Source organism: Bos javanicus, chromosome 20, assembly GCF_032452875.1.
Source record: "Bos javanicus breed banteng chromosome 20, ARS-OSU_banteng_1.0, whole genome shotgun sequence".
NCBI classification, from domain to species: Eukaryota; Metazoa; Chordata; class Mammalia; order Artiodactyla; family Bovidae; genus Bos; species Bos javanicus.
The window spans coordinates 23,411,952-23,425,389 of record NC_083887.1 but is presented as its reverse complement, the minus strand read 5'-3'; the positions used below and the strand labels follow the sequence as shown (position 1 = coordinate 23,425,389).

Here is a 13,438-nt window from a genome sequence, read left to right as displayed (position 1 = left end):
TAACTCCATTTCCTCCCAAAATGATCCTTAAAAGTCAAAGTTACATATCAAAGCAATATTTTGAGCCCAAGTTATCAGAGGTTAATTAATCCCTGGGAAAGATTACAGAAAGAATTAAAAATGAGGAAAATTATTTATACAAATAAATGGTTAGTCATATATCTTGATGAATTACAAAGATATTCAGGCTTCTAGATCTTACTATTTATCTAAAAACTCCAACCTTAAAATTGCTTCAGAGCTTTGAGACATTGGCTGGGCCTCTGTTATTTCTGTATTGTAAAAGGAAACAATTTTGTGTATTTTTCCAAAGCAGTGGTTCTCAAAGTGTAACCACGAACCTCAGGGAAGTTTCCAATTCCCTTCCAGGAAGCTCTGAGGTAAAAATTATTTTCCAGTCAGACAAAACATGCTTTGCAAAAGCAATGGTGGGTAAACTGCTGCCCCCTTAGATTGGATAGAGGTAGCTGCAACTATCTCTGTATTCTATACTGTATTCTTTACTGCCAAACATTCTCAAAAAAAAGTTTTATTAAAAATTGTCCTTGATAAAGGACTGAAAATTATTAGTTTTTTAAAATCTCATACTTCGGTGTTGTTTTGTTTGTTTTTGGATGCGCTGGGTCTTCACTGCGACCTGCGGGCTCTTCATTGCAGTGCATGAGCTTTCTCTAGTTGTGGTGCAAAATCTCATACTCTGAACAAACATCTTTTTAATATTCTGTATGATCAAATAGAAAGTATATGATACAGCACATCTGCTGCATGCTGAAGTACAATGGCTGCCTCGAGGAAAAGCACGTGTGCAACTGAACTGGGGGACAACCGTGCTGTTTTTTCCAAAGACCATTTTTAATTGAAAGACAGACAAACTATGTTTCTTTAGATTTGGGTATGTGACAGACATTTTCTTAAAAATAAATGATATGATCTTACCATTTCAAGAAAAACAACTGGTAGTTTGTGTTGCCAATGATAACATTGAGCTTTCAAGTAAAAATTAGAATTTGGAGAGCTGGTATTTGCTACCATGAGAGCGGGACAGTATTGCAATATCTAAGACTTTTATAATGCAACTGGTGGTGATAATAGCGAAAGTGGGGTCTGATAATATATAATGAAATGGGTCAATATTTGGAAGATCTATAGAACTCAGTAAACCAGTATTTTCCAAATGACTAAACCTAATGTTATAAAATCATACATGGGTAGAAGATCCAAATTGTAAGACAAACCAGTGGCTTTTAATGTAACTGAGTTTCAGATTCAACTAACTTTTAAAAACTACCACCTGTCAAGGTTTGGCACAGTAGCAAAGAAAAATACCCACAGTGATCTGGAAAGGCTATTAAAAGTACTTCCTTCTTACTCCAACTATGTGTCCATGGGAGGGTGTATCTTCTTCATATATTTAAATAAAAATTACATATTACAACAGAATGAATGTAGAAAATAGGATAATTCAATGATATACTAGCAAATCAGACATTAAAGAGTTTTGAAATGTAAAAAAATTTTTTGGAAATTGTTCGTTTTCAAAAATATCATTTATATGTAAACAAGTAATGGCTTTATTATTGCTTTTTAAGTAAATTAATAAACATTTTAAAAGTTTGGTTCTAATTTTTCGTGTTAAATATTGATGGATATAACTCACATAAACTAAAGTTCCTGGGGGTCCTCAAATAAACCTTAAGAGTGTAAAGGGGTCCTGAGATCAAAAAGTATGCTCCAAAGTATGCAGTGTGCAGAGTACTTGCAACTGTAGGATAAATGATAATGTGTTCCTGATGGTAGGGGAAGAAATGTAATCTGAATGAAAGAGGGAAATTCCAGACTTTTTCCAAGAAGAGAAAACATTCTAACAGCCAACATTATGCAAAATAACAGCAGAAAACAGGAATAATGCATTTACCTAGAATTTTTTTTTCATCTATGACTTAAAATGTATTTATTAGTAAATACGGCAGGGCATATAAACACAATAGGATTCTTACATTTACTGAAATCCAATGTGAGAACTGTAGTTGCTGCTGTTGTCAAGGCCAGAGGCTTGGTAACTCTTGACGTTGGCTTTTAAAAGTTTTTTGTTTTTAAAACTACATACTTATAACCAATTATTTGTTAAATGAGGGGAAAGACTGCATTACTTTACTTCAAATAAACTGGTTAAGACCACTCGTCTAGTTGGTTACAGCAAGTGTAACTTTTTTCAAATTTTATCCAAAAGCTTTCTTCATTTAAGATAATTTATTCCCAATAAAATAGGTTAGGACTAGGTACTTTTTACTGCTGCTTCTGCTGCTAAGTCGCTTCAGTCGTGTCTGACTCTGTGCGACCCCAGACGGCAGCCCACCAGGCTCCCCCGTCCCTGGGATTCTCCAGGCAAGAACACTGGAGTGGGTTGCCATTTCCTCCTCCAGTGCATGAAAGTGAAAAGTGAAAATGAAGTCGCTCAGTCGTGTCTGACTCTTAGCGACCCCATGGACTGCAGCCCACCAGGCTCCTCTGTCCATGGGATTTTCCAGGCAAAAGTACTGGAGTGGGGTGCCATTGCCTTCTCCAAGGTACTTTTTACTAGAATAATCTATAATAAAACTTAATGTAAGAGAAGGCATTAACCAGGGGCCCACAAGGAAGTTTCAGTAAATAGAAACTTCTCTTGGATAAGGGTGACTAGCTTTGAACAGATTTTTCAAGAGGACTCAAACTCTTTCATCGCCAATAAGAGATTAAAAATTATAGCAATCGTTACAGAAGCAAATAATAATTTAAACTTGCTATGTATCTCACGTTCAATCCTAAACCATTATTGTTTATGTAAAACTGCATGACTGGTAATAAATATACAAGTAAATACCAATAACTAAATGAGTTGCTTCTCATTAGCCATACATTACTAACACAGGTACTACTACATACTACTAACTTCTTGGCAAAGAGTAGATTAATAGCAACTAAATCACAAGATAAATATAGCTGATATCAGAGCTAACATAACTACATGGGCAGGAATTAACTTTAAATCATTCTGGACAAGGGAGCGGCTTCTATTTTTAAAGCACTTCTGGGAAAAGAACACCAAAGGTCTATCCTTAGTAATCGTTTTCATTAGGCAAAGTTTCATAGCAAAAGGATCAGTCACATTTTAAACTGACCTGTTTGCACAGTCATTTGTTGCTTGGCACATCTTGCTGGTCAAGAGAAGAGCCCTTACCTAGGATAAACGTCACCGAAGACATGACCCAGTAGCTGGACGCGAGCCAAGTAGCCTAGAAGTGGATACACAGTCATCATCTGGAACAGCAGGAATATTCTTGCAATGAAGGACAGGATGTCACTGCTAGGGAAGTTGTCTAAAAAGTTCTAATCCAAGAAAGACAATAAAGTAATGTCACAAGTCAAATTCAATATATACAAATTTATAAAATGGAGTTTTTTGCTTATTTTGAACACAGGTGCCACTCAAATTGCATGGTTTTGTGGGCTGGTGCCCGTTCACAAACTATTTGCTAACTATTACTCTTCAATAGCTAAGTACAGAAATTAAAAGTAAGTATTTAGAAACTTAAAGAAATTCGACACTGGCATATTTTTGTTTTACAAAAGTATCAATCTGCAATTTATTTGACATTGAAACAACAACAAATAAGACCTTATTTACCACTGATAGTTTGAGAACTACTGCTCTGTTAGTATATGAGGTTTAAGTATAAATTTGTTTCAATAAATTTAAATAGCTAATTCAATGCTATTTCATTCTCAATAATTCTCTTATTTTTTCTCCTCTGATGCACTGTAGCATTTTTAAAGATTATAGAATAAAGTGAGAGTATATCTATTACTATCACTATTATCTATAGTCTATCAATAAATAGAAAAGAAATTTTTTCTACTTCCTTTCATGATTCTGTTCTCCATTTTCATTTGGCATCTAAGAAAAAGAAAGCCAATCACTCAGATTTTTTTTCCCTTTCAAATACAAATACCACAGATATTCTTATTCCCAAGGGAGTGGGCTTTATATGGGATTTTTCATATCAGGGGAATTTTCAGCAAACATTTGGCTGCCAAAGAACTTTTGGAATCAAGGAAATCAAGAGAACATTTCAAACTATCAAAGGAGCAATAAGTCAAATCTATTTATCTTGAAGAGATGAGAACATTATTACCACTATTATGCTGAAATAACTTTATAATTCATAGGTAATAAATCATATTTTGTACTCCACCACACTCTTAGAGGAATTTCTTCTGACTAGAATGAAAATCACCTGTGAATGCTACTTTCTCTGAGAACTTCTTCAGTTACATAAAACTAGAGATTATGCTATTCCCAGGTTTATGATGGGTCAAATCAAATAATATTATTTATGGCAGCCTTTTAGTAAAAGAATGTTTCTTTTATTCTTTCTGTCTCTTCCTCTCTCTTTTTTTTTTTAATTTTATTTTATTTTTAAACTTTACATAATTGTATTAGTTTTGCCAAATATCAAAATGAATCCGCCACAGGTATACATGTGCTCCCCATCCTGAACCCTCCTCCCTCCCCACACCATCCCTCTGGGTCGTCCCAGTGCACCAGCCCCAAACATCCAGTATGGTGCATCGAACCTGGACTGGCAACTCGTTTCATACATGATATTTTACATGTTTCAATGCCATTCTCCCAAATCTCCCCACCCTCTCCCTCTCCCACAGAGTCCATAAGACTGTTCTATACATCAGTGTCTGTTTTGCTGTCTTGTACACAGGGTTATTGTTACCATCTTTCTAAATTCCATATATATGCGTTAGTATACTGTATTGCTGTTTTTCTTTCTGGCTTACTTCACTCTGTATAATAGGCTAGAAATAGTTTTTCTTTGCTTTTATGCTTGCCACCTAGTACCAAAATGAGTGTCAAATCTATTATCAGGGACTGATGAATTAAGAAACCAGTTTATTCAGGACATTTCCAGATCTGGACTTTAGAAAATCAGGGAACTGAATATAGTCTCTGTGAGGGTTTATAAATTCAAGACTGCTACTAGCATAATTATCCACACACACAGAAAAATAAGAAGCAAATAACAGGAATCATTTATTTGAGTACCACAGGTACCAGCAGACAGAGGGTTTTCTGAGAGACCTTCTAAAATCTATGAAGTATCTATTATGATATTTAATGGAAGAGGAAACTGAAGCTCACAAAGAACGGGGAAGGTGCCTGAATTCCCACATGTATGGTAAATAGAAGAGACTGGATTTAAACCCAGGCCTGTCTGGTAGTATACATTGCTACTGTATCACACTGCTTGCTTTGCAGATATGAAGGTGTAAACAATCACACAGAGAGGGTACACAGTGCCTTACCTGCTCTATACAATCTTTGGATAATGGTGGTGAAGGAAATGAAGCAAAAACCAGGACTCCAATATAGAGATAAGTTAATGTCACCAGCATATAAGCAATGGACAAGTCCCTCACCTGTAAAGAGAATAAAATTCCCACAATGATGAATAAATTTTTAGTATGTCTGAATAGGCTAAATAATAAGTGAAAGTGAAGTGGCTCAGTTGTGTCCGACTCTGCGACCCCATGGACCGTAGCCCACCAGTCTCCTCTGTCCATGGGATTTTCCAGGCAAGAATACTAGAGTGGGTTGCCATTTCCTTCTCCAAAATAATAAGACTGACAAATAAATATAATATTTATTTTTGCTCTCTCTGTGTAAATATATATCTCCTAGGTATCCAGGTTGCTCAGAGACATTTGTTAAAACAAAATTCACAGACTTTACAACTAGTCTGACAACTTTTTAAAAACTATCTGGAGTATGTAGACTAAGTTACCTGTTGGCAGGCTTAGAAAGTTAACATAAATGGTGGTTATCATGAGTGAAATTTGGACTTAATTTTGAAATGCAATTTATTTACCAAATTTTAAAATATTTAACTAAAATATAAAGCTAAGGGACAACAAGAAATCAAGAATAGGCTGCTTTCTGTATGACCTATGGAATTAAAAAAAAATTTTTTTTTCTTTTTAGTGAATTAACTTTGTAGATCATCAAAGCATGCCTAGACCAAAAGAGACTGGTATATATTAAAATATATTTTATAAAGTACAAAAGCTAGTTAAAAAGCAGACAGTAAGCAGGTATTAAGGACAAGCTTAATAAACCTAAACAGTAAACAAAAGGAAATCAAAAGGCAGCTGTTCAAACAGCTGCACAGTGTTATGATTGGAGCCAGTAAACAAATGCAGAACATTAAATAAAGTGGATTGCTTTCTTCCACTGCTGTTCCCACCCTCCCAACCATCCCCATGCAAAGTAAAAAGCTCCAAGATATTTAATGGAGCCAGCTGTCAGATCCAAACAGAACAGATCCCACAGCTCATAAATCTGGTCTCCATCACCACAAAAGTTATGGCCAAACAATTCAGCACAACTAAATTATGGCAATAAGCTTATTCATTTTTCATTTTAAACACAAATTACTTTGAAAGCTAAGAAAACAGATAAGAAAAAAATTATATACAATTTTGCTCTAGTTTGATACCACAGTAAGAAAACTGGACATGTGGTATTAGGAAACGTTTCTGATTTGGGGGAAACGTTTCTCCTTAAATGGGCTACAGCAATAGTAGAGAGTTCTAAACTTAAATGTTGATAAATTCACTTCAAAAGCAAGTAAACAAACAAACTATGAGAAACCCAAAAGTCAAGTCTAAGTTGACAATCAGCTTGAAAACAAAACAGGGATTTCAGTCCCTAAATTAGATGGTAGAGGCTTCCCTGGTGGCTCAGATGCTAAAGAATCTGCCTGCAACACGGGAGATTCGGTTTCGATCCCTGGGTTGGGAAGATCCCCTAGAGAAAGAATGGCTACCTAGTCCAGTATTCTTGCCTGGAAAATCCCACAGACAGAGGAGCCTGGCAGGCTACAGTCCATGGGGTTGCAAAGAGTCAGACACGACTGGGGCGACTAGCACTTTCACTAACACTTTCATTAGGCTATGGAACTACTGGAACCTGGATTATGGAGACTGCTTCCAGCGTTTTAAGAGTTTCTAACTGTGTAGGGGTGAACAAGGGGAAGACGAAAAAACCTCCAGAGAAGTTTCAACGTCTCTTCTCTAGTTCTTGAAGCTCTAGGGCCCATCCCAGGCTAGACTTCAGTCACCCTTTGAGTTGCCCGGTGGTCTTGTGAGGTGTGAACAGAAATGGACCAGGCAACCCCCATATTCATAACAATGGGTAGGTGTCTCACAGAGTGATGTTTGAAAGTCATTCCACCCTCAGCTTACTCAGTATTACTCAAGAAGAAAGAAGTTTTGCAAAACACAAAATCTTGGAAGGCCAAAATGGTTGTGTCAGAGAGCTATGTATCCATATAAAGAGGGACAGCTACCATTTCATGGATAGTCTTTAGTCTGTATACCACCTGATCAGCATATTATTTTGGGCAGGCTTTCTGCAAAGATGTATAGCTTAGGAAACTGGGGAAAATCGGCAAAGATGCAAGGGCTTCCTGATGAGAGAGTTTCCCCCTTCTGCTTCCCTGTTCTTATAGCACTGCATACACATCTGAAATATGGCATCTACTACCCTATATTGTAATCATCATTAATTTTTATTATAAAGGAATCTATATTTATGATATGAGGATATCAACTGGAAAGAAAATATTCTTGCACACTCCAAAGTAGTCAAGGTTAATAGTTCTTCTATTATGTTGGTCTTCTAATTTTTCTATATCCAAGTTGGTCCCTACTACTAGACTATGACATCCCTGAGACAAGGACTGTGTCTTCACCTTTATATCCCCAATGTGTGCATGCGTGCAAAGCCGCTTCAGTTGTGTCTGACTCTGTGTGATCCTATGGACTGCAGCCTGCCAGGCTCCTCTGTCCGTGGGATTCTCCAGGCAAGAATACTGGAATGGATTCCCATGCCTTCTTCCAGGGGCTCTTTCTGACCCAGGGATCGAATCTGCATTTCTTACATCTCTTGCACTGGCAGGTAAGTTCTTTACCACTAGCGCCACCTGGGAAGCCCTATATCCCAATACCCAGGACAATACCTGGCACACAGCAGGAACTCGGTAAATACAGATAAAAATAATCATGTTGTCTACAATTATTAAGTGCTTCTAGGTACTAGGCTCTGTACAAAGCAGAGTACATACATTATCTCATTTAAAGTAGGTATAATCCTTTTCTTCATTTCATAGATAAATAAATTAGTGCAGAGAGGTTACAACACTTGTTCATGGTTACACAGTCAGTAGTTGGTGAAGTCAATATTCAAACCAAAGACTTTTCGGCTCCAAACTACATGCCCTTAGCTACTACAATGGAGAGTTAACCAGTTGAATAATACCTTTGTGTCACAGTTAATAAACAATAGGAAAGAAAACAGTGAAAGAGAGGTACCAAATAACGAGTAACAAAAGATAACAATAAAGTACACATACAGATGCAAGAGAAATAACAATGATTAGAAAAGATCTATTTCTCAGTGATTTAAATGTACATTCAGTAGAACTATGTCAAGAGTTGTAAAATAACTGTTTTCATCTGAAAATACTCTAATGAAAGAAATGATGTTTTAATATAAAAGCAGCTGAGGTTGAGCACGATCCTGGGAAACATGCCACCTATGAATAGCATGCACACATGTGTGCTTTGAACCCAAGCCATCACTATTCTAGGCCTGGAGATATGGCCTCTTAGAAGCCTCTTTAATGGAAAACGGCAGAAAAAAACCCATCTTTTAGAAAATGAGGCTCAAAGTAAAAAATATTTTTAAAAATCAGCACAAATGACCATAAGAACTGGTAAATGTGTCAAGAACCCTGTACATTAATAAAGTAACTTACTCTGCCTCACAAATAAGCAGCAGCTGGCAGGGCTGGCAGTACAGAAGTAATGACAGGAAGGATGCCAAGTGGGGCACAAGTGGGCCTGGGAGCACATTCTGTTTCTCAAAAATGGTTTATAATCTTTCTGTTCCACATACTTTTCATAGTGACTATCCAGCGGAGCATTTACTGAAAAAGAGACAGGCCTACCCCAAACATTTACATAAAAAGTACTGCAGACATACATATAGTTGAGTAAACTACACAAGATTCATAAGAAGAGAAAAGTAAATAACAAGATATGAGCACCTTGAATAGTTTTAAAAGAAGTAAGCAGGGAATAAAACTAAATAAAGATAGGCAAAACAAAACAAGCATGGTATAGCTTCTGATTCAAACATGATGAGGAAATAGGAAGAGGGTGGTCCACAGATCCAAGATGGTTATAGAGCAAATATATTCTGATGATGAGGAATGAGTTGGATGATCTTCAACTCTACAACTTTCTTTGGGGTAAGGTATGTCTTACTAAAGAACAGAAACTATATCTCATTTAGTTACATAGGTAAAAATATGTTTAGTGAAAAGAAAACCTCATGAAATTATGTCAAATTTGGAAAACCTGGAAAATTTGAGCACTACCCCTGTTTAGGAGCCTCACTATTCTTTACAAATGTCTTCAGATCCAAGTACAACTATAGTTTATATAGATGAGAATGAGGCTTTTTCTATTCTTATGTTTTCTTTTCTATTTTCAAAGTTTTTTTCTTTTTTTTTTTTTACTGATCTCTGAATGACTAACCCAAAATCAACATTAAAAATTCCAAGTTCCTGACAAGCTTCACATTTTCTGACTTAAATCTCAAGAAAACATTATATCATGGTATTAACAAAACTTCAGTGACTCAAATTACTTACTGAAACCTCCTTGAATAAATCAAATGACAAAGTTTTCTCAGAATATAGTATGTATTTAGCTTGATTTATACAACGAAAAATGAAAAGTGTTAGTCACTCAGCTGTGTCCGACTCTTTGTGACCCCACAGACTGTAACTCGCCAGACTCCTCTGTCCATGGAATTCTCCAGGTAAGAATACTAGAGTGGATAGCCATTCCCTTCCCCAGGGGATCTTCTAACCCAGGGATTGAACCTGCATCTCCTGCACTGCAGGCAGATTCTTTACTGCTGAGTCACTGGGGAAGCATTTTATACACTGGTTTCAACCGATTAAGACAGTAAGAAGACATCATCCATTTAAACTTTTACTTCTAAGCCTTTAAAAAACTATTTTCCACAAGTGACTAAAGTTGAGCCAAATTTTATTACCTGAACCTCACATACTAGTTCTACAAAATGCTAGTCCCCCAACTCAGTAGAAACAAGAACTCATTTATGGTTGTTTACATATGGAATATAGATTGCAAGGTCCATTGAGTGATATAGTATGAAAGGCAGGACTCTTCCTATGTACTTTGGGGACCATAAGACAGAAATATTTATCTCTCTATTCAGTCTGCTTCTCGCACTGAGGAATGCATACCTTCAGAGAAGCTGATGTGAATTTCAAGAAAAGCTATTCCTCTTAAAAATTTTCAGGACCAAAACTAGGTATAGACAGTCTTCTCTTTTTATGGTAGTATGAGATTGTGTCATGGGGGTTACCTGGTGGCTCAGAAGCTAAGGAATCTGCCTGCAATGCAGGAGACCTGGTTTTGGTCCCTGGCTCGGGAAGATCCCCTGGAAAAGGGAATGGCAAACCACTCTAGTATTCTTGCCTGGAGAATCCCTGTGGACAGAGGAGACTGGTGGGCTGCAATTCCTGGGGTCGCAAAGAGTTGGACACGACTAAGCGACATGAGACTGTGAAAGTGCCCCAACACCTCTTTGAGGAAGATGCCTTTGCAGCTGCAGCACTGTTGGGGTCGGCTGGCTCCTCCCTCATGCTGTTCACTCACTGGGAACAGGTGAGTCAGGAAGGTGCGTTGCAGCCAAGGCTTGCAAATACTGGGGAGATACCTCACCAGGAAGAATTACAGGAAAACACCTCACCGAGGAAGAATTACTCCAACCAGCCACAACATAAAATCTCTGGAGAAGGGGTGTGCGGACTAGATCAGAGGCACAAAGGAAAATAATCTAAAAGTGAAAGGACCAGTTCAGATGCCAATCAAGACTCTGGGAGTCACTAGAAAAAAAACTTCTTGAGGTGAAGGTTTCTAAGGTGCTAAGATTTTCTGAAGTTGATTCCAGATGAGGATCCATAAGTGATTCATTGACTTGTACAGTCCTTCCTGCATTGGCAGGTGGATTCTTTACCAAGGTACCACCTGGGAAGCCCCCAGTTACTACTTTATGCAAGTTGAAATCCTGTGGTAACCTAAATTTGAACCATGTTGTTAGGGGGAGCTGATAAAATCTAACTAAGCCACAAGTAACTGAAATTCATGCATATGGGAACTGTACAAAGTGAAGTCTGCCTGTAACTTAACTCATTGTTTTAAGACTGTTTTCTAGTAAGACAAACTAATTATGAGTACAATAAAAATATACATGAGTGTTTAGGATAAGATATGAGATTCCACTAAAATTGTTTTCTTCACCCCCAGATTCTCAGGTATACAAGGTGTTCTCTCTCATTAAGGGGACTTTGGTGGTGAAGTTTGAGAAACACAGCCTTATGGATAGAATGACCCAAAACATGATAATCCAACTTCACAAAATTGGTTTCTGTGGTACTTGGTTTAAATTAGCATTAGAGATCAGTTGAGTAGGATAGAAAGGTATCCTGGCTGAAACCAAAGTATACACTGTTAACTACATACACTATTCCTGTGATGATACAAAAGATATCTTCCACGTATCTCGAAACTTCCTAAAATTTGTGATTGGCAGCTTAGTTCAAGTGGCAAGTAGTCAGGAAATTTGTGAAGAAGGTGAGACAGATTTAAAAGTAAAAGCCATAAAGTATATTCTCAATTTTTCCTTTACACTCCAAAGTTCCAAATGTTCATTTAGGATAGTAAGATTTTCTTCCTATTCCCTCCAAAGATTTAAAACTGTTTATGACAGAAGTACAATAATATTAAACATTTCTAAAATAAAAACTGAATCTAAAGTGTGAGGGTAATAGAAAAAGAAAAAAACTGCAAAAATACATTTGCCTAGGAAAAGTTATAGAAAATGGTAAGAGACCTTAATTCTTAAGTTTTCCAAAAGTCAAAGCAAAAATAGAAACAAGAATAGTTATATGACCCTTATTATCAAATAATGAGTTCATTAAGGAAATGTTTTCCTAGCCTTGAACAGAGAAAATTTTCTGTCTACTGTCTTTACATAAAGGATGCTGAGCAATTTAACAAAGAATATCTCAATTACAGTTCTTATAAAACAATGAAGCAACATTAAACACATGGCTTTCTTGTATTACTATGAACCCTTGATAAAAGCTGCTTTTAATATTAAAATCTAGTACAGTGATGAGAGAAGAGAGAAAGAAAGAACTAATGTGGTTGAGTTATTTATTGTTCAGAGAGTCTAACTTGTCAATATCATACAAAGAAATCTTGGAGAAGACTTAATATGTTCACATTGCAAGACAAATTTAAAGGCACTAGAAAAAACATGAAGGATATTCTCTCCTGTTAGCAGAAAGATCCACAGTTGCAAAGGGTCAGACATGACTGAGTGACTAACACTTTCACCTTTCAATAATTGTATAGACTCCTATTAGAACTTCATCATGATTTTCGTTTATATGGTTAGAAGCTATCAAGCCGAATTCAAATTTTACTAACAAGGCCACAGGTAACTGGTTAAGTTCTGCTTTCTTTGGGTTTAGTTTGCTCTTTTTTCCCCCAGTGTCTTAAGGTAGAAGGTTAGATTACTGATTTGAGATTTTTTTTTTTAATGTAGGTATTTACAGCCATAAATTTCTCTCTAAGCACAGTTTTAGTGCATCCCATATATTTTGATATATTTTATCTTGTAGTGAACTCCAGGAGTTGGTGATGGACAGGGAGGCCTGGTGTGCTGTGATTCATGGGGTCGCAAAGAGTTGGACATGACTGAGCGACTGATCTGATCTGATCTTCATTTTCAGTAATCTCAAAGTACTTCCCTAATTTTTCTTGTAATTTTTTTCCTTGAACTCATTAGTTACTTAGGAGTATGTTGTTTAATTTCCACATATTTGTCAGTTTCTCAGATTTCTTTCTGGTATTATTTCTAATTTCATTGTGGTCAAAGAACATACTTGGTATGATTTCAGTCCTTTCAAGTGTATTATGACTTGTTCTGTGACTCAGCATATGGTCAGTCTTGGTAAATGTTTCATGTGTTTTTGAAAAGAATGTGAATTCTGCTGTTGTTTAAGACTTTTATAAATGCCTGGTAGGCTGATAGTGTTTTTCATGCTTTTGATATCTTTACTTATTTTCCATTTGCTCCATCAATTATTAAGGGAGGGTTGATGAAATCACTAATTATTAATATACTTGTGGATTTCTCTACTTCTTACAGTTAAGACAGTTGCTGTTTCCTTTACTTGGAAGCTCTGTTACTGGGAGCATACATGTTTAAGATAATTAT

At 36.5% G+C, this 13,438-nt stretch overlaps 1 protein-coding gene across 12 annotated transcripts in view; it reads right to left on the bottom strand.

The window, feature by feature from the left end:
- Positions 1 to 13,438, bottom strand: part of SLC38A9 (solute carrier family 38 member 9) — a 101,378-nt gene that overhangs the window by 9,280 nt on the left and 78,660 nt on the right. For 11 of the 12 annotated variants that reach the window (XM_061393506.1, XM_061393507.1, XM_061393505.1 and 8 more), the window contains 2 exons: positions 5,356 to 5,469; positions 3,218 to 3,366 (listed from right to left, as the gene is read on the bottom strand). In XM_061393506.1, coding sequence (XP_061249490.1) covers positions 3,218 to 3,366; positions 5,356 to 5,469 — 263 coding nt within the window. Of the gene's footprint in view, positions 1 to 3,158; positions 3,367 to 5,355; positions 5,470 to 13,438 lie in introns of all 12 variants that reach the window. The other variant, XR_009731758.1, reaches the window with a different exon arrangement.